The sequence below is a fragment of the Chrysochloris asiatica genome, unplaced genomic scaffold (assembly GCF_000296735.1).
Source record: "Chrysochloris asiatica unplaced genomic scaffold, ChrAsi1.0 scaffold00086, whole genome shotgun sequence".
NCBI lineage: Eukaryota > Metazoa > Chordata > Mammalia > Afrosoricida > Chrysochloridae > Chrysochloris > Chrysochloris asiatica.
In genome coordinates, this window is record NW_006408604.1 from 3,544,506 (window position 1) to 3,568,391 (window position 23,886).

Genomic DNA, 23,886 nt, shown 5'->3' on the forward strand with positions numbered 1-23,886 from the left:
CAAAATCTATTACATGGCTACAGTGGTCAAAACAGCCTGGTACTGGTACAATGAAAGATACATTGATCATGGAACAGAATTGAGAATCCACAAGTTAACTCAACCACATACAGCCAACTGATTTTCGACAAAGTGCCTAGGTATGTTACATGGGGAGGAGATAGTCTCTTTAACAGATGGTGCTGGCAGAACTGGAAAGTGATATGCAAAAGATTGAAACAGGACCTTTCCCTCACACCCTATACAAAAACCAACTCAGCATGGATTAAAGATCTAAATGTGAATCCCAAAGCTATGAAAGTCATCAATGAAAAAATAGGGATAAATGTGAGGGCTGTTATACAGGGAATACACTACCAAACATTTTGAAAATTACACAAACAAAAGTAGACAAAATAGATGTGTGGGACATACTAAAAAATAAAAACTTATGTGCATCAAAAGACTTCACCAAAAGAGTAAAAAGGGAACCCAGAGAATGGGAAAAAAATCATTTGCAATGACACATCAAACAAGGGACTCATTTCTAAAATATATAGGAAACTACAACACCTCTACAAGAAAAAGACAAATAACCCAATTAAAAATGGGCACAGGAGATGAACAGACTTTTCACCAAGGAAGAGATCCAGGCAGCCAACAAACATATGAAAAAATGTTCATGATCTCTAGCCACTAGAGAGATGCAAATCAAAACGACAGTGAGATATCATCTCACACCAGCAATAACAGCAAAGATAAAAAAAGTAGAGGACAATAAATGCTGGCGAGGATGCAGAGAGACTGGGACCATACTACATTTTTGGTGGGATTGCAAAATGATGTAACCACTCTGGAAAGCAATATGGTGTTTCCTCAGAAGGCTGGAAATAGAAATACCTTAAAATCCACAATTTCTCTACTTGGTATTCACCCACAAGAAATACGAGCCATAACATGAGGAGATATATGCACACTAATGTTCATAACAGCACTATTTACAATAGCACAAAGATGGAGACAGCCTAAGTGCCCATCAATTGAAGAATGGATAAACAAACTGTGGTACATACACACAATGGAATACTATGCTACCTTGAAGAACAAGGAAGCTGCAAGCCACTGCATAACATGGATGAACCTTGAGGACATTATGCTGAGTATAATTAGTCAGTCACAAAAGGAGAAATACTGCATAGGACCATTATTGTAAAAGAGTAAGAAAAAGAACGCACACTAAAAGGGGGGGGGGGATATATATATTTATTTGTTGATCACCAGGATGTATGGGATGAGAGGAGGGGACAGAGGGGAAGACAGGGCACAGAATAAGGAATAGATACAAGATTGCTTGGGTGCAGGGTCATGGGGGTGATGAGGGTGGCAATATACAAGAAGGTGGAGTGGAATGGAAGAAAAAGGCTGATGGGAGAACAGTTAGGCAGGTTCATATGGGCTAAGTGGGACGGAGGTAAATGATGATGTAGGCACAACCTTGGAAGAACAGGGCTCAGGGATACAGGGATTGAGGCATGGTTTGAAGGGGTAAAAGTGGGGAATAATGTTAAGATGCTTGGCTGTCTTTTGAATTTTGGTTTCCCTTGCCCACCATTGTAAAATAGACACTTGGGGTGGGGGGTGGGGGAAAGGAATAGCCAGAATCATCATTACAGAAAGACTGTAAATCTGTCTTCAGCCTATAACTGATCAGAATACTTTAAAGGGGGCTAGAAGTTGCCCAGTGAAAGAGGCTTCCTGTGGAGCCTTTACATTGCACAAGACCATAGGTGGAATCCAGAACCCCATCCAGAAATGACTGAGGTAGGAAATTTCCACTGGAAAGGATGAGTAGACCAGCCTGGATCAGCTAGAACAAAAGATACTTCGTGAAAAAAATGACCAGAAGGAAAAATCCAAAAAAATAATGGCAGTCTGATTGATTACTACAAGAACAAGTAAGCTGTTTGCCTGGGAGCAAGTGTTTGGAACCCCTCAGAGCAAACCCCCTCCCAGGACTGAGACTCAAGGGGAATAAAAAGCAGGCATGTGGTCTGGCTTGTGACTTCACTGGTCACTGATAAGGGGAAGAGAGGCAAAAACAGCAATGAAGTTTGTGAACTAAGCCTGACCACATTCACTAGATCCCTGTGAATCTGGCTGGAGACCTGGATGGCCAGCAGTATGGCAAGACCCAGGGACTCCTGGGCCTAGAGGCAGTGACATGACCACAGAGGACCAGAGTGATATGAAGTAAGAGGAGATATACAAGAAGACCCTTATGTGCAGATGGTACCCATTTTGATGGTTGGATGATCAGAACTCGACTAGAAGAAGAAAGAAGAGCGGGGAGGGGAAGAGTAATCTGCTACAATTTGATGAACTTTACCTATACTTATGGATGTAGTAGCTCAAAAAAAGGGAATAAATCTTTACATTGAGGATCACTTCCACCCCCTGGGTACACAAGGTGGACAGGGATGGTCAACTTTGACATTGACTACCCAAAATGAAGGAGCCTATAAAGGCAAGAAGTCACTGGCTTACTAGCCTTCAATAGGGAGCCTAGTTTCAGATGGGGCGGGGGAAGATAGAATTACCACTGAATGATTTCCAATCTGTTGGGGCTGGGCTGGTGAAAGGAAATGGGGATAAGACTCTTGTGGTACAAAAGTGAATAATTGCCATCAGGACTAACTGTGAGGGTAAGAAATAGTGAGGTAGATGTTTTTTTGATAAAAGGAGGGGAGGATTGATTTTGCAGCCCAGGAGCAGAGGTCCCTGGGACCATCAAGTGAGAAGAACGGAGAAGGGGAGCATACCCAGAGAGGCAGTGATGCCAGGGATGAAGACAGAGATGATGATGTGGACAGATGGAGAGGAAGGGGACACTGGTGGGAGGGAGAAGGGCTGTGTGCTGGCAGCCAGGGGCAGACCTGTGTGGTGTACCTTTTGTTTATTTGATTATGCATGGAGGGGATTGCAATAATTGCAATGAAATGAAATACAATAGGATGAGTGTAAAATAATGCATCATGATCAAATGGAATCCATACCTGATATGCAGTAATGATTCAACATTAGAAAAACAATCAATGTAATCCACCACATAAGTAAAACAGAGGGGAAAATGTGTGACTATATCAATCTATGCAGAAAAGACATTTGACAAAACCCAACATCCAACAAAATCATTTTGTATAAATGTCCTTAGTTATGTTGAGAAATTTCATTCTATTCCTATTTTGTTGAGTGTTTTATTAGAATGAGTATTGGATTAGTTAGCTTAGAGATGCTAAAGCAAATGGAAGACATGAGGAGTTAAAAGAGCTGAACAGAAAATTTCAAAGGGCAGCGCAATAAGACAAAGTCAAGTTATTATAATGAATGTGCAAATACCTGGATTAGCAAACCAAAAGAGAAAAACATGCTCAGCATTTCATAAGCTACAAGAACTAAAGAAAAATTATAAACCTCATGTTTATGTACTGAAGGATTCTATGGGGAAAATGGAGTCCTGGTTTGGCACCATATATAGGGTAAGGACTGGACTGCTAACCACAAGGCTGGTGGTTCAAATCTACCAACTACTCCTTATCTGGAGTTGCTATGAGTCAGAACTGACTCATACGTACTTATAAACAGCAACAACATGGGCAAAATATTGAATGATGCAGAAAGAATAAAAAAAAATGGAAGTGATACATAGTCATGTACCCAAAAAAAAAATGGTTGCTATTCAAACATTTCCCATTTCAAGAGGTATGATCAATAGCCATGGTACTGAAGGAAGAAGTCCAATGTGTAGCGAAGGCATTGGCAAAGAACAAAGCTCTGGGAACTGATGGAATATAATTTGAAAAGTTTCAACAAACTGATGCAGCACTCATGTATGACAAGAAATGTGGAAGACAACTGATTAGAAGACATTCATATTTGTTTCCATTCCAAAGAGATGTGACCCAACAGAATGTGGAAGACAGAAATATCACATGCAAGTAAAATTTTGTGAAATGTAATATAAAAACAATTGCAAGAGTAGATTGACAAGGAGCTGCCAGAGGTTCAAGCCAGATTCAGATGAGGACATGGAAAGAGGGATGTCATTGCTGAAGTCAGAGGGATCTAGGCTGAAAACAGTACCAAACAATATTTCCCTGTTCTTTACGACTATACAAAGGCTTTCGATTGTGTGGACAACATTGCGAAATACTGGTGTTCTGGAACACAAAAATATGCTCATGAGAAACTTGTACTATACCAACTTGGTCTATACCAAGAGGCGATTAGTTGTTCAAACAGAACATGGGGACACCAAGTAGTTTAAAATTAGCAAAGGTGTGCTCCAGGGTTGTATTTTTTTCTCCATACTTATTCAATCTGTATGATGAGCAAATAATCTGAGAAACTGGATTATATGAGGAATAACATGGCATCAGGAGAGAATAAGATTTATTAATAGCTTATGATATAACCTTGCTTGCTGAAAGTGAAAGGACTTAAAATACTGACTGATGAATATTAAAGACCACAGCTTTTAGTACGGGTTGCATCTCAATGTAAAGTAAACAAAAATCCTCACCACTGGACCAAAATACAGCATCATGATAAATGGAGAAAGCTTGGAGTTGTCAAAGACTTCATTTTGCTTCAACCTACTATCAACACTCATGGAATTCGTTTATACTAAACAAGAGAGATCTGAAAAGGAAATCATTAAATAATATCATTTGCAAGAGCCACCCAAAAGATTAAGTACGTAAGAATGAATCTATCCAGAGAAATGAAACACCTATAAAAATTTGCTGGGACAAGGATTTTCCTTCAGCATGGACATAGAGAGCCTTCCCTTAGAGCAGGTGTTCTGGATTCAAACTTTTAGCCTAATCTATTAAAGGAGTGCTGATGTAGTGCTGCAGGATGCACTGGACCACAAGTTTGGTTTGAACCACAAGATCAGCAGTTCAAACTCAGCACCCATTCCTACTCCTCAGAAGCCCTATACAGGGTCACTATGAGTTGGAACCTACTTGAAGCACTTAACAACAAGAACAACAACATTAAAGTCACCCACTTAGGGTACTTCTCTTAGAGCAGTAATAGCATACTAAAACAAAAGGGCTTGAAGATTCTTAACTCCTTGCAGACAGGCTAAATGTTTCATCAAGCAAAATGACAATTTAAAGCATAGATTTTCACAATCTATATCCATCAATGAGTTCATAGTTACTAGATTCTGGTATAAATTGTCTTCAATATTAGTGGTTAATTTTCTCTAAATATCTCAATGGCACTTTAATAAGAATTTTGCAGATAATGTTTTCGAAACTACTAAAAAGAAGAAATGTTGAATCAGAAGTGGGATCTCATTCATGTATGATCAGATCTTGTTTTACATTGTTTTGCTTATTTTATACCACACACTAGGCTCCTGGTGTAGCATATAATCAAGAGCACTGTCTGTGAACCACAAGGTCACTAATTCAAACCAACCAGCTGCTCCTTGGAACCATCTACAGAGTCGCTATAGTCAGAACTGATTTGACTTGACGGCACTTAACAACAACATCTACATTATTTATGTGGATTTGCTGCCTTCCAACTAAATGACCAGCCACTTCAGAGCATGATTCTGAATTCCATTTCTCTATGTTCCAATTAGTAGATAGTTCAGTAATTTGTATAAAGTGTATATTTAATAATCCTTTGTGAACAATTATTTATTTGATTTTTTATTTCCTTAAATTGTTGTTGTCGTTAGGTACCATCAAATTGGTACCGTCTCATAGTGACCCTATGCACAGAAGAACGAAACATGGCCTGAAACACCAACCTCACAAACGTTACTATGTTTGAACCCATTGCTGCTTCCACTGTGCCAATCCATCTATTTGGAGTCTACCTATTTTCTAGGACCCCCCACTTTACCAAACATGATCTCCATCTCCAGTGACCGGTCCCTTCTGACAATATGAACAAAGTAGGAGACACGAAGTCTGGCCATCTTGGCTTCCAAGGAGCACTCTGGCAGTACTTCTTCCAACCCAGATTGGTTTGTTCTTTTGGAAGTTCTTGGTATTTTAATATTCTCCTCCAATGACATAACTAAAATGCATCAATTCTTCTGCAGTCTTCCTTAGTCACTATCCAACGTTCACATGCATATGACATGACTGAAAATACCATGACTTGGGTAAGGCCCATCTTTGTCCTCAAACTGACATCTTTGCTCTTCAATACTTTGAAGAGGTCTTGTACAGCAGATTTTCCTAATTCAATACATCATTTGACTGCTGCTTCCATGAGTGTTGATGATTGATCTGAGGAAAATGAAGTCTTTGATAACTTCACACTTTTCTCCACTTATATGAATGTTGTTTATTGGTCCAGTGGGGAGGATTTTTGTTTCATTACATTGAGGTACAACTTATACTGTGGTCAGTATTTCAAGTCCTCTTCACTTTCAGCAAGCAAGGTTGTATCATCTGCTTTTCACAGGTTGTTAATGGGTCTTCCTCCAATACTGATACCACATTTTTCTTTAAATCTCTGGCAATTCTTTGTCAATGTATGTTTGTACTCATTTTCGGATTTTCTTTAGCAAAGTTTTACTTGTATGAGATATAAATGATATTGTCTGATGACTTTCGCGTTCTGTTAGGTCAACTCTCTTAGGAAAGGGAACAAATATGGATCTCTTCCAGTGGGTAGGCCAGGTAGTTGTCTTCCAGATTTCTTGATATAGATGAATAAGTGCCTCCAGTTCTTCATCAGTGTGTTGCAAGATTTCAATTTTTATTTCATACATTCCTAGAACTTTGCTCTTTGCCAATGCCTTCAATGCACCTTGGAATTCTTCCCTAATGATCGTTGGCTCTTGATTATATGCTACCTCTTGAAATGGTTGAACAGCAATGATTTCTTTTTGGTACAGTGATCCTGTGTATTCCTTCCATCTTCTTTTGAGTCCCATTTCTTTTGATTCTTGCTGCATCATTTAATATTTTTCACATATGTCTAGGGTTGAAATTTTTCTTCAATTCCTTCAGCTTGAGAAATGCTGAGTGTTATTCCCTTTTGCTTTTCTAACTCTAGGTCTTTGAACATTTTTAAATAATATTTTACTTTGTCTTCTCAAGCTGCTCTTTGAAATGTTCTACTTAGCTCTTTTATCTCCTCATTTATCCCATTTGCTTTAGCATCTCTACTCTGGAGGTTACATTTCATAGTCTCTTCTTATATTAGTTTTGGTCTTTTCCTTCTTTCTTGCCTTTTTAGTGACCTTTTGTTTTCTTCTTGTATGGTGTTGTTGATGTCATCCCACAACTCTTCTGGTCGTAGGTCTTTAGTGTCTAATACTTCAAATCTATTCTTCAGATGAGCTCCACATTCAGGTGGGATATGTTCTAGGTCATATTTTGGATCTTGCAAACTTGTTTTAATTTTCTCATGCTTCAGCCTGAACTTGCGTATGAGCAATTGATCTGTTTCACAGTCTACCCCTAGCCTTGGTTTGGCTAATGATATGGAGCTTTTTCACAGATGTAATCGATTTTATTTCTGTACAATCTATCTGGTGAGGTTCATGTGTATAGTCATCTTTATGTTGTTAAAAAAAAAGGTATTTGCAATGAACAAGTCATTGGTCTTGCAAAATTCTGTCATGTGATCTCCAGCATCACTTGTATTACCAAGGCCTTATTTGCCAACTACTGATTCTTCTTCTTTGTTTCCAACCTTTGCCTTCCAATCAGCAGTAATTATTAGTGCATCTTGATTGCATGTTTGATCAATTTCAGACTGAAGAACTTGATAGAATTCTTCAATTTCATCATCACTGCTTTTAGTTGTTGGTGTATAAATTTGAATAATAATAGTATCAACTGGTCTTCCATGTAGCCATAGGAATATTCTTCTATCATAGACAGTGTTATAGTTCAATTCAGATCTAGATATGTTCTTTTTGATGATGAATATGACGTCATTCCTCTTCAATTTGTCATTCCCAGCATAGTAACCAATGTTATTATTAGATTCAAAATGGCTATTTCAGCTCACTAATGACTAAGATATTAATGTTTATGTGTCCCATTTCATTTTTGACATTTTCAAATTTTGCAATATTCATACTTTGTACAATCCATGTTCTTATTATTAATGGATGTTCACAGCTATTTTTCTTCATTTTGAGTTGTTCTCCATCAGTAAATTAAGTCCCTGAATGCTTTACTCCATTGGTGTCATTACAGTCAACACTTCTTTGAGGAGGCAGCTCTTCCCCGGTCACATTTTGGGTGCCTTCCAACCTCAGGGACTCACCATCCTGCACTATATCTGATAATACTCTGATGTTCTTCATTATGGTTCAATATTTCATATTCTGGTGCTCAGTGTTCTAATGCTATTAATAAGGCTTACAAAGGTTAAATATTTGGAAGTCGTCAGTCTCTCCTTCTTCCTAGTCTGTCTTTGGAAGTGCATCTAAAACCTGTTTACCATGGGTGAGCCAGCTAGTATTTAAGATATCAGTGGAATAGCTTCCAGAAAAATAGAAACACACAAGCCACCACAGTATGGCAAAATAACAGATGAGTGATGTTCCCTGAATTAATGATAATGAATTTGATAAAGAATTAATTCATTGTCATCAAGTCAATTTTGACTCAACGTAACACTATAGAGGGTTTTCAATGCTGTAAATCTTTATGGGAGCAGATGCCTCCTTTTTTCTGAGAAACAGCTGGTAGGTTTGAACTGTCAACCTTGTGGTTAACAGTCCTATAGTGCCCCTGAGGCTTCTAGATAAAGAATTAAGACTAATGAATACATAATGTATTTCTTATAGTTTATGGGGTTAGTGGAATAGAGGGGAGAAAAACAACAAACAAATAACTTTTAATGTGTTGCTCCTGTTGGTTGCCTTTGAATCAATTCTGACCCATAATGAACCTATGCACAACAGAACAAAACACTGCCTGGCCCTGCTTCATCCCCACAATCTTTGTTACACTTAAGTCCATTGCTGATGCCACTTAGGAGGGGGTTTTCCTCTTTTTCGTTGGTCCTCCACTTTACCTAGCATGATGCCTTTCTCCAGGAACTTGTCCCTCCTGATAATATGTCTGAAGTATGAGAGATAAAATCTTACCTCCTCACTTCTAAGGCACATTCTAGCTCTACTTCTTCTACTACACATTTCTTTGTTCTTCTGATAATCCATGGTGTTTTCAATATTCCTCTCCAGCACCATAACTCAAATGCATCAATTCTACTTTCTTTCTTGTTCATTGTCCAACTTTCACATGCATATGAGGCTACTGAAAATACCATGGATTGGATCAGCCACACCATAATCCTCAAACAGACAACTTTGCTTTTGATGCCTTTAAAGAGGTCTTGTGCAGCAATTTTGCCTAGTGTAATATGTCATTGATTTCTTGATTGCTGCTTCCATGAGTATTGATAGTAGACTCATGCAAACTGAAGTCTTTGACAACTGCTATCTGTTCTTCATTTATCATGATGTTATTTATTGGTCTAGTGATGAGGGTTTTTGTTTTCTTTACATTGAGGTGCAACCCATACCGAAGATTGCGGTCTTTGATCTTCATCAGTAATTATTTTAAGTCCTCTGCTTTCAGCAAGCAAGGTTGTATCTTTTGCATAATATAGGTTGCTAATGAGTCTTCCTCCAGTTCTGATGCCACATTCTTCTTATGATCCAGTTTCTCTGATTATTTGCTCTGCCTACATATTGAATTGTTGTTGTTGTTGTTGTTAAGCGCTGTTCAATCGGTCCGACTCATAGCAACCCTATATAGGGTTTCCAAGGAGTAGCTGGTGAGCTTGCACCTCCAACCTTGTGGTTCAAACCAACCTTGCAGTCTAGTGCATTAACACACAGTGCCACACCAGATTGAATAAGTATGGTAAAAGAATATAACTCTGGAGCATATCTTCCCTGATTTTAAGCCATTTAATGCCCCCTTGTTCTGTTAGAAGGAATGCCTCTTGGTCTATATACACTTGCAGGGGTGAGGGACGTCCAGCCTGTGGTTCATATAATACCCACGAAATGTTTTGGTCTGGCCCTGTCAAGGCAATGCAATTTCAGCCATCACATTATGGGTTAATTAAATATTTTACCAAATATAGAAGGCTAATTTTTAACTTGATAATTTTGTATGGTACAAATTTTGGCATAAAAATGGTTCCCTATTCCTGATGAAGGAGCTCTGGTAGATAGTGGTTACAAGTCAGGCTGCTAACCTCAGGGTCAGCAAGTTTGAAACTACCAGTGGTTCTGTGGGAGAAAGATGAGGCTTTCTGCTCCTGTAAAGATTTACAGCTTCAGAAACTGTATACAGACAGGGTCGCAATGAGTTAGAACTGACTCCATGGCATACAACCACCACCACCCCTGAAGAGTCCTGGTGTGACACTGTAGGTTAATGTGCTGAACTGCTAAGCTGGTTTGAACTGTGGCATTGGTAGTTCAAGTTCACCAGCCACTCCTTGGAAACTATGTTGTTGTTGTTGTTAAGTGCCATGGACTTGGTTCTGACTCATAGTGACCCTGCAAAGGGTTTCCGAGGCTGTAAATCTTTACGGGAGCAGAACACCTCATCTTTCTCTCACGGAACCACTGGTAGTTTCGAACTGCTGACCTTGTGGTTCACAGCCCAATTCGTAACAAACTACAGAGTGTCGTTATGGGTCGAAACTGATTTGATGGCACTTAACAACATCCCTGAATTGTTCAGGTTCCTCATGATACGTAATCTGGTAACACTATAATAAAACCAAACTCATTGCAATAAAGTGGATTCTAATTCACTCATTCTATACCAGGTTTCTGAGACTGTAAATCTTTACGGGAACAGATAACCTTATCATTCTTCAGTTGAGTGGCTGGTGATTTTGAATCACCAACCTTGTGATTAATAATCCAATGTCTAACTCACAGTACCATCAGAGCTCCTAATATGGTAAAAGTCAAATCTAAATAAATCATGCTGCATGAGGAAAAAAATTTGAAATTTGAATTATCCATATTATTCAATTATTTTTATGTGATATATATTCAGTGTGCATATTTGTTATTTTATCAAACTTGTGTAATACTTCAAGTTGGAAGATATAATAAAAAACATATTATCTTTGAAATTGATACTGTCTGGGACTTTTATGAAATGCTACTTAATACACTTGTCAAATAAATACAAAGTGCAAAATTGCAAATTGATAATATCACAGACTGTCTTCAGTTCTCAGCTATTGCTAATGTTCTTCCTTGGAAGAATCTCATTTCAAAAGCTCATTGTTTGGGATGAAATTCATATGGAAAATCACAGACACTATGGCCCATTTATTAAATAATTTAAATCTCAGTGATGATCAGCGTTTTCCAGTGATAGTGAAAATATGGTATTTCTTTGGTGCATTGCCAACTTCTAAGTCATAATGGAAACATTTATAATAGTCAATAGTTTCTTTCAAAGTAGAAATATTGGCGCTTTCATATATGAGTAACATGATCAAGCTTCTATATTTGGAAATTAAGAATGATCACAGATTCTCAGAATTTTTTTGTACACGTGAAAGAAAGATGTTTATGACACATGAGCAGTAATAAGACATTTGGATAATTAAAATTCATCCATTATTAGGTGATCACAACCTCAAAGGCAAAACTACTTACAGTCATGAAATATTGAAATATAAATGACAAAGAATGGAGTCTTAATACACTCTTGACACTGATAAATATCAAACTTTACCCAAGGAACAAACAGTACCACAAGGGTAAAGAGTTATGCTGAAAAATGTATTATAATAAAATTATGACAATTTTATTAGACTAATAACCTAATTTTGGAAAATTATTTTCCAATTTTATAGTTTAGACTTCCAGTCAAGCCAGGTTCTAGAAAATAAAAATTGAATTAGAGTTAGAGGTACTAGGGAAAGAATACAAATCATACATTTGTCATCTCCATGTCTTTATATATGAGGAGGTTCCAAAAAGTTTATGGAGAAATGGAATTGATAGAGTATGGAAAATTTCCACAACTTTGAAGCCCACTTGTATTTATGGAATTCACAAATTAATTTGGCATCAACATCAAGAAAAAAAAAATATATATATATATATATTCAGATCCCTTATATGTTTTTTCAAGGAGTCCTGGGGCACCATGGGTTAAACATCAGGCTACTAATTACAAGATTAAGCGGTTCAAACCCACCAGTCACTCTAAGGGAGAATAATGAGGCTGTTTGCTTTCATAAAATTTACAGCTTCAAAACCCTAAAGGAACCATTCTATTCTGTCCTCTAGGATCGTCATGAGTCAGAATCAACTTGATGGCAGCAAGTTTTAATATTTACTCAGTCATATTGAAAATAGCTTCTTAAGATGTCTACGCATGTGTATCTCAGGTGTCCATTAACAAAACTAAGTTCTACCTTGTCTGAAAATATTCTTTGATGCATATAATTTGTTGTAATAATATGATGTTTTATTTGCAGAAATGTTTTATTTATTAATCTTTCTGTCTTGGTGTGGCGCTGTGGGTTAATGCGCCAGACTACAAAGCCATTTGAACTGCAAGGTCTGTGGTTCAAGCTCACCAGCTGCTCCTTGGAAGCCCTATACAGGGTCGCTATGAGTTGGAACCGACTCGATGGCACTTGACAACAACAACAACAATCTTTCCTTAATGTGCTGGACTGCAACATCAGTTTGAACCACAAGATCTGCAGTACAAGTTCACAGGCCACTCCTAGGAAACTCTATACAGGGTCGCTATGAGTTGGAACCAACTTGAAGGCACTTAGCAACAACAAGAACAAATCCTTCCTTGGAAGCACACATGATAGGAAATGAACTACCTAATGGAGATCACAACTTGGATATTGTGATTTCCATTAGCTCTGGACAAATCTCAGTGGCTTTGGACAGAAGCCATTATTTTTCTGTGTTCTCTCTTTCCTATTTTAGTTCATTGGTGCTGCCCTAAAGAAACTGGAAGGTATTCTTGATCACCCCTTAATTTGTTGTCACCATTTTCCACCAAATCAATTTAATAACATACTTTCACATGCCCTAAATCTGTCCCCTATCTTTATACTAGAACTTTAGTTCATACCTTCATCATCTCTTTAGGCTAATGGAATAATCCTGTTATCATCCTTTACTCATTCTAATGTTCTGCATAATAATTCTCAGTTCTCAGATGATAAACTAGAAAAATATTAAAATGATCCATAAAGGTTCATAATATTCTACATACTGATTCCTGTTTGCCCTTTTCACTTGATCTCTTTAGAGGTTTTCACATTGAACCCTTTTTGTACACATTCCAAATTTCATCTGGTTTCTTAATCGCAACAGACTGTTTCCTGACTCTCTGCTTACATTCATGTGGTTTTCTGCCTGAAAGTTGACCTTATTTCCCACTTATCTCCACTATCCTCCTTTTCTAGAAGGCACATGAATACAAGTGCCATCGAGTTGGTACCAACTCATAGCGACCCTGCATAGGGTTTCTGAGGAGTGGTTGGTGGGTTTGAACCTCTGATCTTGCAGTTAGCAGTTCAGTGCTTAGCCTACATGCATACTGAAACTTCAATGTTTCAACTCCTGTATACAGGAAACTTTTTAACTGTATCTGTTACACTTTATTGGATACATCTTTCTACTAATCTGTCTTACTATGATAAAAAGAACATTTTTCAAATCTAGGCTCTCTGATTTCCTATTTTATTTTTTAATTTTAGGATAAATTCTGGACTGGTGACTGAAAGGTCCAAAGTTCAAACCAACCAGCTGCTCTCAAAAATCCTACAGAGGGTCACTATGAATTGCAACCAACTCCATGGCACATAACAACAGAGAAATAGTAGATATTTAATAAATGAATTTATCGAATTTATGGATGAAGTGACAAAAGCTAATACCTGGGTTTTCAGTAGGCATTGCAGATGGAAGTCATATTTTTCTATTACTGTTGAAAGGCACTTTCTAGAAAAGAAAAAAAATAGAAAAACAAAGCTTTAAAATTGGGTGGGAGAATTTAGCTCATATTATCTTTACTGTATTTACACAAGTACTGTTTTGTCCATGATTCTATAGTAGGCATGGTATGAAAAGTATTACAATTGATATAAATTTTAAAAATCCATTCAGACAGATAGCTTTTAAAACTTTGTATAACTTATACAGCATAAGCATAGTTTAAAATTTTAGAACTCAACAGAAATTCATGACAAAGAAAGTTCTCAAAGACTAACCCTTATATTTTCTCTTAATTGGAAATATAGTTGGAATGGAATTTGCAAGCAGGTTATGGTAAAAAATAACAATACAAAATAAATATACAAAATGTTATAGAGAATTGCATTCACAATTAATACCATGGTTGTTGTTTTTTGTTGTAAAGTGCCATTGAGTCAGCTCTGACTCATAGTGAACCTGTATAGGGTTTCCATAGGGTGACTGATGAGTTTGAACAGCTGACATTATGGTTCAAACTGACCTTGTGTATCGCATGATAGTATAGTGGATTAAGAGTTGGACTGCAAGGTCAATAGTTCAAATCTATCAGTTGCTCCATGGGAGAAAGATGTTATCCATAGCTTGTCATGATCCACACAGTTTAAAGTCTTTGCATAGTCAATAAAACACAGGTAAATTTCTTCCTAGTATTCTCTGCTTTCAGCCAAGATCCATCTGACATCAGCAATGATACACCCCCTCATTCCATGTCCTTATCTGAATTTGGCTTGAAACTTCTAGAAGTTCCCTGTAAATGCACTGTTGCAAACATTTTTTATTTATCTTTAACAAAATTTTGCTTGCAGGTGATATTAATGATATTGTCCAATGATTTCCACATTCCATTGGGTCACCTCTATTTGTAAAAGGCTTAAATATGGATCTTTCCAATCAGTTAACCATGTAGCTGTCTTCCAAATTTTTTGTCATAGATTACTGACTGCCTCCACAGAATGGCTAGTAGTTTCCAACTGCAGACCTTGAGGTTAGCAGCCTGATTCGTAACCACTATGAGATCAGAGCAACTTTTACTGCCATGGATTTAATTTGAACCTTTAAAATATATGTCACTTTGACTTAGTGTTTATAGTTGATTCAAGAAGAATGAATGAAGTCCTTGACACCTTCAATCTTCTCTCCATTGATAAGAATGTTGTATATTGGTCCAGTGGTGAGGATTTTTATTTTCTTTTCATTGAGATGCAATCTATACCGAAGGCTGTGGTCTTTGATTTTCTTCAGTAAATATTTTAAGTCCTTTTCACTTTCAGCAAGCAAGGTTGTATCATCTGCATATCACAGATTATTAATGAGTCTTTCTCCAATCCTGATGCCATGTTTTTCTTCATATAATTCAGCTTCTCAGATTATTAGCTCAGGATACAGTTTAAAAAAGTAAGGTCAAAGAACACAACCCTGTTGCATACCTTTCTTAATTTAAAACCATTAAGTGTTCCCATGCTCTGTTTGAACAACTGCCTCTTGGTCCATGTACAGATTCCTCATGAGCACAACTAAGTGTTCAGGTATACTCATATTTTGCAATGTTGTCCATAGCTTGTCATGATCCACACAATCAAAAGCCTTTGTGTAGTCAATAAAGCACAGGTAAACATCTTTCTGGTATTGTCTGCTTTCAGCCAAGATCCACTGGACATCAGCAATGATATCCCTCATTACATGGCCTCTTCTGAATCTGGCTTGAAGTTCTCTGGCAATATATGCTTACAGCCATTTCTGTATTACCTTTAGTAAAATTTTACTCACATGGGATATCAAATATATTGTCCGATAATTTCTGCATTCCATTTCTGTTGGGTCACCTCTCTTTGGAATGGACACAAATATGGATCTCTTCCAATCAGTTGGCCAGATAGTTGTCTTCCAAATTTTGGCTATAGCAACATTAAATAACCAAGAAATTTTTTGAAATGGGCAGGCGGAGTCATACTGTATGCCTACAAAGATTTTAATGATGTTGAAGCGGGACCTATTCTAGACATTATTTAAGAAAACCTAAGGGAGGGAACATAATTAGAGTGCAATAAGAGTTTTAGTTGTGACTCTGAAATTAAATATCTAAATAATAATTAGCAAATTTTCTGTTTTAGTTTCCTAAACTAAAATTAGCAGCATTGGGGAAAAGAGCCATACATTGCAGTCCACCACCCTGGGGTTGGAAGGGATGGGTGGAAGAATTAAAATCAGAGGCTAGTTCATCCTACCAGGCTTCCTTTACTTTTTATGAGTGCAGAACTTTGCTCTGTCCTGGTTTAACATATGGATACCTGCACCAGTGATCATGGACACCACAGGCTTCTCTGAGGGGCAGAGATAAGGCAGCAGAAGATGAAAATTACCTTGCTCCATCTTCTCCCAGTTTTCTTACAATATTCTGTGTCCAGAAGCAATCACTTACAGGTCACAAACTTCTATAAAACCAGTTCAAAACAATTCTCAGTTGCCCCACGGATTTCTCACTTTTTAATAAATTGGTGGGATTTGATTTTCTTCTATGTTATTTTCTGAATCATATTTTGGAAACAGGAAATAGCAGCCTTTGTTAATATTCCATCTTGACAGGAACCTTTACCTAATTTATATGATTGGCCATTAAGTCAAAATTTGGATTAGGTTGCATCTAACATCCTCTCTTCCCCAAGGCATTCTATGATTTTATGGTATGAAGCTGGATATTTTGAGAAATAAACAAGAAACAGTACACTATTTAAATGAAGGCCATAATCATTAAACTGTTGATTCTGATTCATAATGATCTTCTTCCTGTACGTCAGAGTGTAATTATGCTTCATTGGATTTTAAATCATTAATTTTTTGGAAGTAGATTGCCAGGCATTTCTTCAAAGGTATCGCTGCATAGACTCAAGCCTCCAAATTTTCAGTTAGAAGCACATTTACACCACCCAGAGACGACAGTGAAGGTCAGTGCTGAGTCAGCTGCAAATCATGGTGGCCTTACATATAATATAAGAAAATATTTCTCAGTCTTGTCCTATATTCATGATTATTGGTATGTTTGAGTCCATTATTGGACCTATTGGGGATTTCCCTCATTTTTGCTGATTGTCTACCCAAAATGACATCCTTTTCTAGAAATGGATCTTTTCTGATGACATGTCCAAAATAAGTAAGCTTAAATTTTCCATCCTTTCTTTTAAAACACATTTTAGTTGTATTTCTTCAAAGACTTATTTTTTCTTTCTTCTGGCACTCCATGGTATATTCAATATTCTTCACCAATACTACAATTTAAATGACTCAATTTTTCTTCTGCCTTCATTTCTCATTGTCCAGCTTTCATATGCACATGAGTCAATTGAAAAGACCCATGGCTTGATCAGGTGCTTCTTAGTCATCAAAGACATCTGTGCTCTTTATCAATTTAAAGAAATATTTTGTTGCCAATTTGTCTAATGAAACATGCTGAATATGGATTACTGATCCAAGTAGAATAAAATTCTTAAAGTGTGTTTCAGAGAAATCTGATTTCAGTTACTAATGACTTGAGTAACCTTTGGTAATTTATTTAAATTATAGAATTTTAGTTTCCTTGATTCTGAAGTTTCATAGTGAAAATTAGTATATGAAAATATATAGTAAGCTTCAAGAAGTGATGACCTTAATGAATATTCCCTAAAATATTTTATCTCATCTTGCTTTTAGTCAAACTTTGTGTTTATGATTTATGACATACGTTTCCCTGTTTGTTTGTTTTTTGCTGGTTCAGCTAGGAACATTTTTTAATTCCAGAGGAACTCAAACTATAGCACTTATATCTTCTCCTGGCATAGCTTGTCTATTTGTGATATGTCTATTCTCTCAAATAATATGTACATATATTTAAATATTAGAATCTATTAGGGCATATTCATTTGCTGTCACTTAATTTTTCCTGTTTGAATTCACAGTTCTCTGTTTATGACATACAATTTATTCACAGAGCAGTCCAGAAGTGAATATTAAGTAGGATATAGTGAATTTCAAAGTATGGAAATTCAGTTATAGAAAAAAACTTTGTGGCACATGCAACCCAAATTCACAAAATGGATCAGAAAACAAAAAAAACCTTGAAAATGTAATAACCAATAGCTGAGATATACTAAAATGCATGTTAGATTATTCTGGAAGGTGTTAGCAATTCTTCAAATGTGTCTGAATAGCTGCAAAGAATAGATAATTATTAATGGAATTTGCCAAAGGGAGATATCTATTAAAAGTACAATAGCTTCCACGGTACTTACAAAAATCCACTTTTTATAATTAACAGGAAAAAAAACATTGTGATTTGACAACTGAGAATTCAGTCAGGAAGTAGTCTTAGAAGAAAAATAAAATATCTCACCTGGATACTTTCCAAATATGCATATGTTCCAGAAGCTGGTTCAGATAAAACTGACTATGGTCATCTTCATGCTGTAGATAGCAGAATATATTAGTATTAATAGAGTGAATAGGAACGAGTACCAGATAAAAATAGGTCTGTAACTTCTTGCTGTCATTTTATTCATCACCTCTTTTGATAATCCTCATTCATCATTTTTATACTTTGTCTTAAAGACCTTAGAAGACTATCCTTAACTATGTTGTTGTTGTTGTTGTCAGGTGCCATCGAGTTGGAACCAACTCATAGTGACCCCATGCATAGCAGAACGAAACAATGTCTGATCCTGGGCCAACCTCACTACCGCTGCCACTCTTGAGTCCATCAATGATGCCACCTGGCCAATCCATTGTGTTAGAGGTCTTCCTCTTTTTCTCCGACCCTCCACCTTACCCAGCATGACATCCTTCTCCAACGATTGTTTCCTCCGGACTACATGTCCAAAGTAGGAGAGACGAAGCTTAGCCATCCTGACCTCCAAGGAGCACTCTGGCTGCACTTCTTCCAAAACAGATCTATTGGTTCTTTTGGCAGTCCATGGCACTTTCAGTATTCTCCTCCAACACCACAACTCAAAGGCATCAATTCTTCTACGATCTTCCTTATTCACTGTCCAGCTTTCGCATCCATATGAGGCTATTGAAAACACAATGGCCTGGGTCAGGCGCACCTTAGTCCTCAAGCTGACATCTCTGTTCTTCAATACTTCAAAAAGTTCCTGTGCAGCAGATTTGCCCAATGCAATACGTCCTCTGATCTCTTGACTGCTGCTTCCGCGAGTGTTGATAGTTGATCCAAGAAGAATGAAGTCCTTGACAACTTCAATCTCTTCTCCATTGATAAGAATGTTGTTTATTGGTCCAGTGGTGAGGAATTTTGTTTTCTTGACATTCTTTAACTATATAGGCATGATTTTCAATAATAAAGCAGAAAGATGAACTTCAGTGGAGAACAAACCTACAAGACAGTTGAAAACCTGCCTGGCATCACCAAAGTCAAACATAAATTTCTTTTATACTAAGGCAGTATTTCAATGACCAGTTCTACCCACATACATTCTTTTTATTAGGCCACAGATGCTATGACATTGTTTTTGTTGTATTTAAGTGCTGTAGAATTGGTTTAGACTCATAGCAACCCTGTATAGGATTGCTAAGGTGCAGTTGGTGTGTTTGAACTGGTGGTGTAAGACTTGACAATTTGCCAGATGTACAGGTGAACTCCTACTTTTAGTTTCTTTTTAGTTTCACCACATCTTGCTATTAAGATGTCAGTGTGAAAGAGGTTTACATGTCATGCACATTAAATTATGCTAATCAATAACAGCTACTTAAAGGTATATATTCCAGGAGTTATCAGGTAGTGTTTTGTTTTCTACTGAAAATGATTCAGAAATGGTAGTCTTATGAATTATATGCATGCTTTGTTTCTCTTTTTCAAACACAAAAACACACGTACATAGACATACATACACAGAAATAGACACTAACACTACTTAACTCCTTGACCAGCTCTTTGATCATAGACATCCTTTGCAAGACTGCTACAGAAAATGTAATATACTCCATCACAATCACACTCTTTCAGAACGTGACGGTGTTACATTGGAGAGCCAAGTGAGTCCAGTAATGCCTGGAGTCAACGTCATCTTGTGTGTCAATAAACATACAACCTATAGTCTAAATGGCCTACCAGAGCTTATGAAAGAAAAATCAGAGTAAATACTTTTATATGGCATGGTGAAAAGTAAACTAATCTTTATATTGGATTTTTCTGTGATGAAAAATAAGGTAGCTACATTACATAGAAGAGCAAGGTCATCACTATAATATAATACATTGATCATGTCCTGGTTTGTTGTGTGTGTGTGTGTGTGTGTGTGTGTGTGTGTGTGTGTGTTTAAAACATTTTGTAAACATGCTTAAGTACTTAAAAATATATGACTTACTTTCTAGGAATTAACAGCTAGAGTTATTTGGATGACAGAAACTATTTTGTATTCACACTAATTCCTGGAGGAAAGTGTGATAAAGATGAGACTTTTTTCCCCCCTTTATTACAGAGTAAGTTCAGTTTTAGTCATAGAAGAAAAGGTGAAAGAGAAAGGAAAATAGAAAAGTGAGAAACAGAATAAAAAGAGGAAGTTGCAACTTTTGCACTGTACTATTTGGAACCTGCCTTCTCTCAGAAGTTAAAACCAAAACAAGCATACAACAGTATGACTCACATTTATCCTTCTGTATATATTCATTTCAAAAATGGTTTTATCTATTCTATAGATGTTTTCAGGGATTTGGGTTGGTTTTGTTATATCATTATTTACTAGAAAAAAAATATTTAAAGCAACTAAAAGAATTTGAAAGAAAGTTTCAGTAGTTGTCCATGGGATATACTATGTAAGTTTAATCTTCTCCAGAGCTGAAGAGAAAACCTTAAAGAGAAAATTATTATTAAAGGTTTTTTTTTTTTTTCTGTTTACATGCAAAAATACATTGCTATAAATATCTCTATTCCTTGAAATAGAAGAAAACCTTGGTGTTTTAATTCATACATAGCTACAATATTGCCAATACTCTTGGCTATATATGAGAGTGATAAAGAGACTCAGTTATTCATATGACATTTAATCAACATGAATACTTTAAACTTTTAAATTCTATGATGATCACTAAAGACAGTCAACGTGTTTTATAAAGAATCTTGTGGAATAAGAATTAAATGATCATATTTTTTTATAACACAAATATGTTTAATATAGGAAAGTCGTCTGAGTTAAATTGAGCTTAATAATACCTATTACAACTAGAAAACTATTTACTGAAAGACAATGGTGTCAATAAATTTATTAGGATTATCATTTTTGTGTTCCTAGAATTATATGAAAAAGAATACTCTCAAGCCAGTGTTATTGTTTTCGTAGAAATAAAATACAAGTATTCATAAACGTTTGAAGTCCTGGTGTGGCATGGTAGGAAAAGCACTGGATTGATAACCACAAGGTCAGCATTTCAAACACACCACCTCTCCTTGGAAACCTTATACAGGATCACTGCTATGAGTTGGAAGCAACTCGACAGCACTTAACAACAACATTTATAAAGGGTTAGCTTACAGCTGAAATTCTGAAAATGAAGGAATGCTTACACCCCTTTAAAAAATAAAATAAAGGCAGGAAAAATTAATCAGCTCCCTTTGAGATATATATATATATGTGTGTGTGTATATGTATGTATTAAAAATCCTGATTTTTAATACATACATATAACCCCTCTCATATGTATATATTAAAATTCAGGGATCAATTATTTTTAATATAGTAATTTGCAAAATGAAGAGGGGTTACAATTCTGTTATATTAAACTGATCAGAATACCACATATATTCAAGAAAAGAAATTATATAAAACTTATAAAAAAAGAATGCAATTTTTATTTTTTGTCAAATATAGTATTTACAGTTACGATAATAACTTTTGAGATGATGGTGGTGTGCCGTGGAGTAGGTTCCAACTCATAGCGATCCTGTACAGGGTTCTGCGGCTCTAAATCTTTACTAAAGCAGAAAGCATCTGCTTTCTCAGGTGGAACAGTTGGTAGTTCTGAACTGCTGACTTTGAGGTTAGCAGGCCCACTACTTTACCTGGTAACCATAAATTCTAAGCACATTAGCTGTCAGTTGTATATAATTGAGCTATGAGCTCATATTCATGCTCCTCTGCTTTGCTTATAGGATGATGATCTTGAGCAAATCATGGCAACTTCCTGTAACTCAGTTTTCTCATTTTTTATTAGTTGTTGTTATTAAGTGCCATTGAGATGGTTCTGACTCATAGAGACCCTGTATAGGGTTTCTCAGGAGCAGTTGGTGATCTTGAACTGCCTACCTTGCAATCCAAACCGTCCTTGCAGTCCAGGGTTTTAACTCGTAGTGACTCCATTTTTAATAGTATTTGCCTCATAATTATTGTGAAGAGTAAAAGTGATAACAATGATAAAGTCCCAGGCATAAAAATATGTGTTCCATAATATATTATTATCTTAGTATAATAGTTTGATAGGGATTTACAAATAAACCTTAATTTATATGACTGAAATGTTTTGCAAATTACTACCAATAAAATAAGTTATTGTTTTTTTTTAATAATATGCAATTTCTAAAACCTGATTAGAAATTGCAATTATATAATTTCTCTTCTCCTATTTGCAATGAAACATGATGATTTTAGCTTTTTCTTCCACATTGTATACAATCAGAAAAATCTTAGGTTTATTAATATTGAGGGTACTAGTTATACTTGAAAATGTTTCTTTGTGTAGAATTCAGATTCATAGCCCGGGAGCTGTCAACACCCACTGAGCAGAAGAGCAGATCCAAACAACTCTCTTTTGGCCTCATTATGTTATATTCCATAAGATATACTGAACCTAATGCACCACCAGACACTTTTTATGATGAAACACCTCAGATTAGAGAAGAAAAAAAAAAAAAGAAGAAGAAGAAATAAGTACTCAGATCTGTTATTTGATGTAAATGACAGGGTGATGGAATTTTTGCTTAAAGCAAGTAATTGGAAGAATCTACATTTAAAAATCACCAAGATATCAAAGGTTACTGCATAGTTTGCAATTGGGGTTAGAAGTAACTCAAAACATGACACAGGGAATAAAGTTTGTATCTAACAGCATAGAATATGCTCATTAAATCACAGTAATCCCTTTCTCAGTTGTTTTGTTATATATATTGTGAATATTAATCTATCCTGATTTAAGCTGTGTTGATACACACAAACAGACTTCCAATAGAATAAGAATAGCTATTTTACCCCTTCAATGATTTTTTCTTCACTCTATTTTTCTTTCATTTCTAAATTGATATATAGATAGTATGAATACGAATACCATCAAAAATTTATCATGTACTATGAGGGGGCTTCAAAATGTTCATGGAAAGACAGAATTAAAGGCTAAGGGATTTTTTTCATGAATTCCCTTCATATTTTTCAAATAGACTGATTTATGAGTTATTTTACTTATGTTGCAGTAATGCGTTTATGTAACTGATTAAGTGTAAATTGTTAACAAGCATACAGATAAATATTTAATTCTGTTTAAATAAAATACATTCAAATGGGTGCATTTACCATTCTATATAATTATCAATCTATATCGACAAAAATTCATAAAGATAAGAATTCTTAAAATGATCACTTTTCTAATTGAAACCAATCGTAATGAAGTCTTACCTTTCTAGATAACTTTCCTGGATTTTCTCTATATTTCTGCAGATGAAGTTGGATAGCAGTTTGATCTTTCTGAAATATTTTGTGACTCCCCAAACAGTAATCACTGAAGGAAAAAAAGTAAATAAAATCACATACTCTCCATAACACCACCAAGTGTGTGTTCACTTTTTACTTCATTTCTATTTATTTTGGAACTTAGATGGAAAA

The 23,886-nt window shown here is 36.0% G+C and overlaps 1 protein-coding gene across 1 annotated transcript in view; it reads right to left on the reverse strand.

The window, feature by feature from the left end:
* Positions 1–23,886, reverse strand: part of PIK3C2G (phosphatidylinositol-4-phosphate 3-kinase, catalytic subunit type 2 gamma) — a 517,177-nt gene that overhangs the window by 445,847 nt on the left and 47,444 nt on the right. The window contains exons 5-7 of the mRNA XM_006866018.1: positions 23,680–23,782; positions 18,399–18,469; positions 13,939–14,002 (exon numbers count right to left, since the gene is read on the reverse strand). Coding sequence (XP_006866080.1) covers positions 13,939–14,002; positions 18,399–18,469; positions 23,680–23,782 — 238 coding nt within the window. The remainder of the gene's footprint in view (positions 1–13,938; positions 14,003–18,398; positions 18,470–23,679; positions 23,783–23,886) is intronic.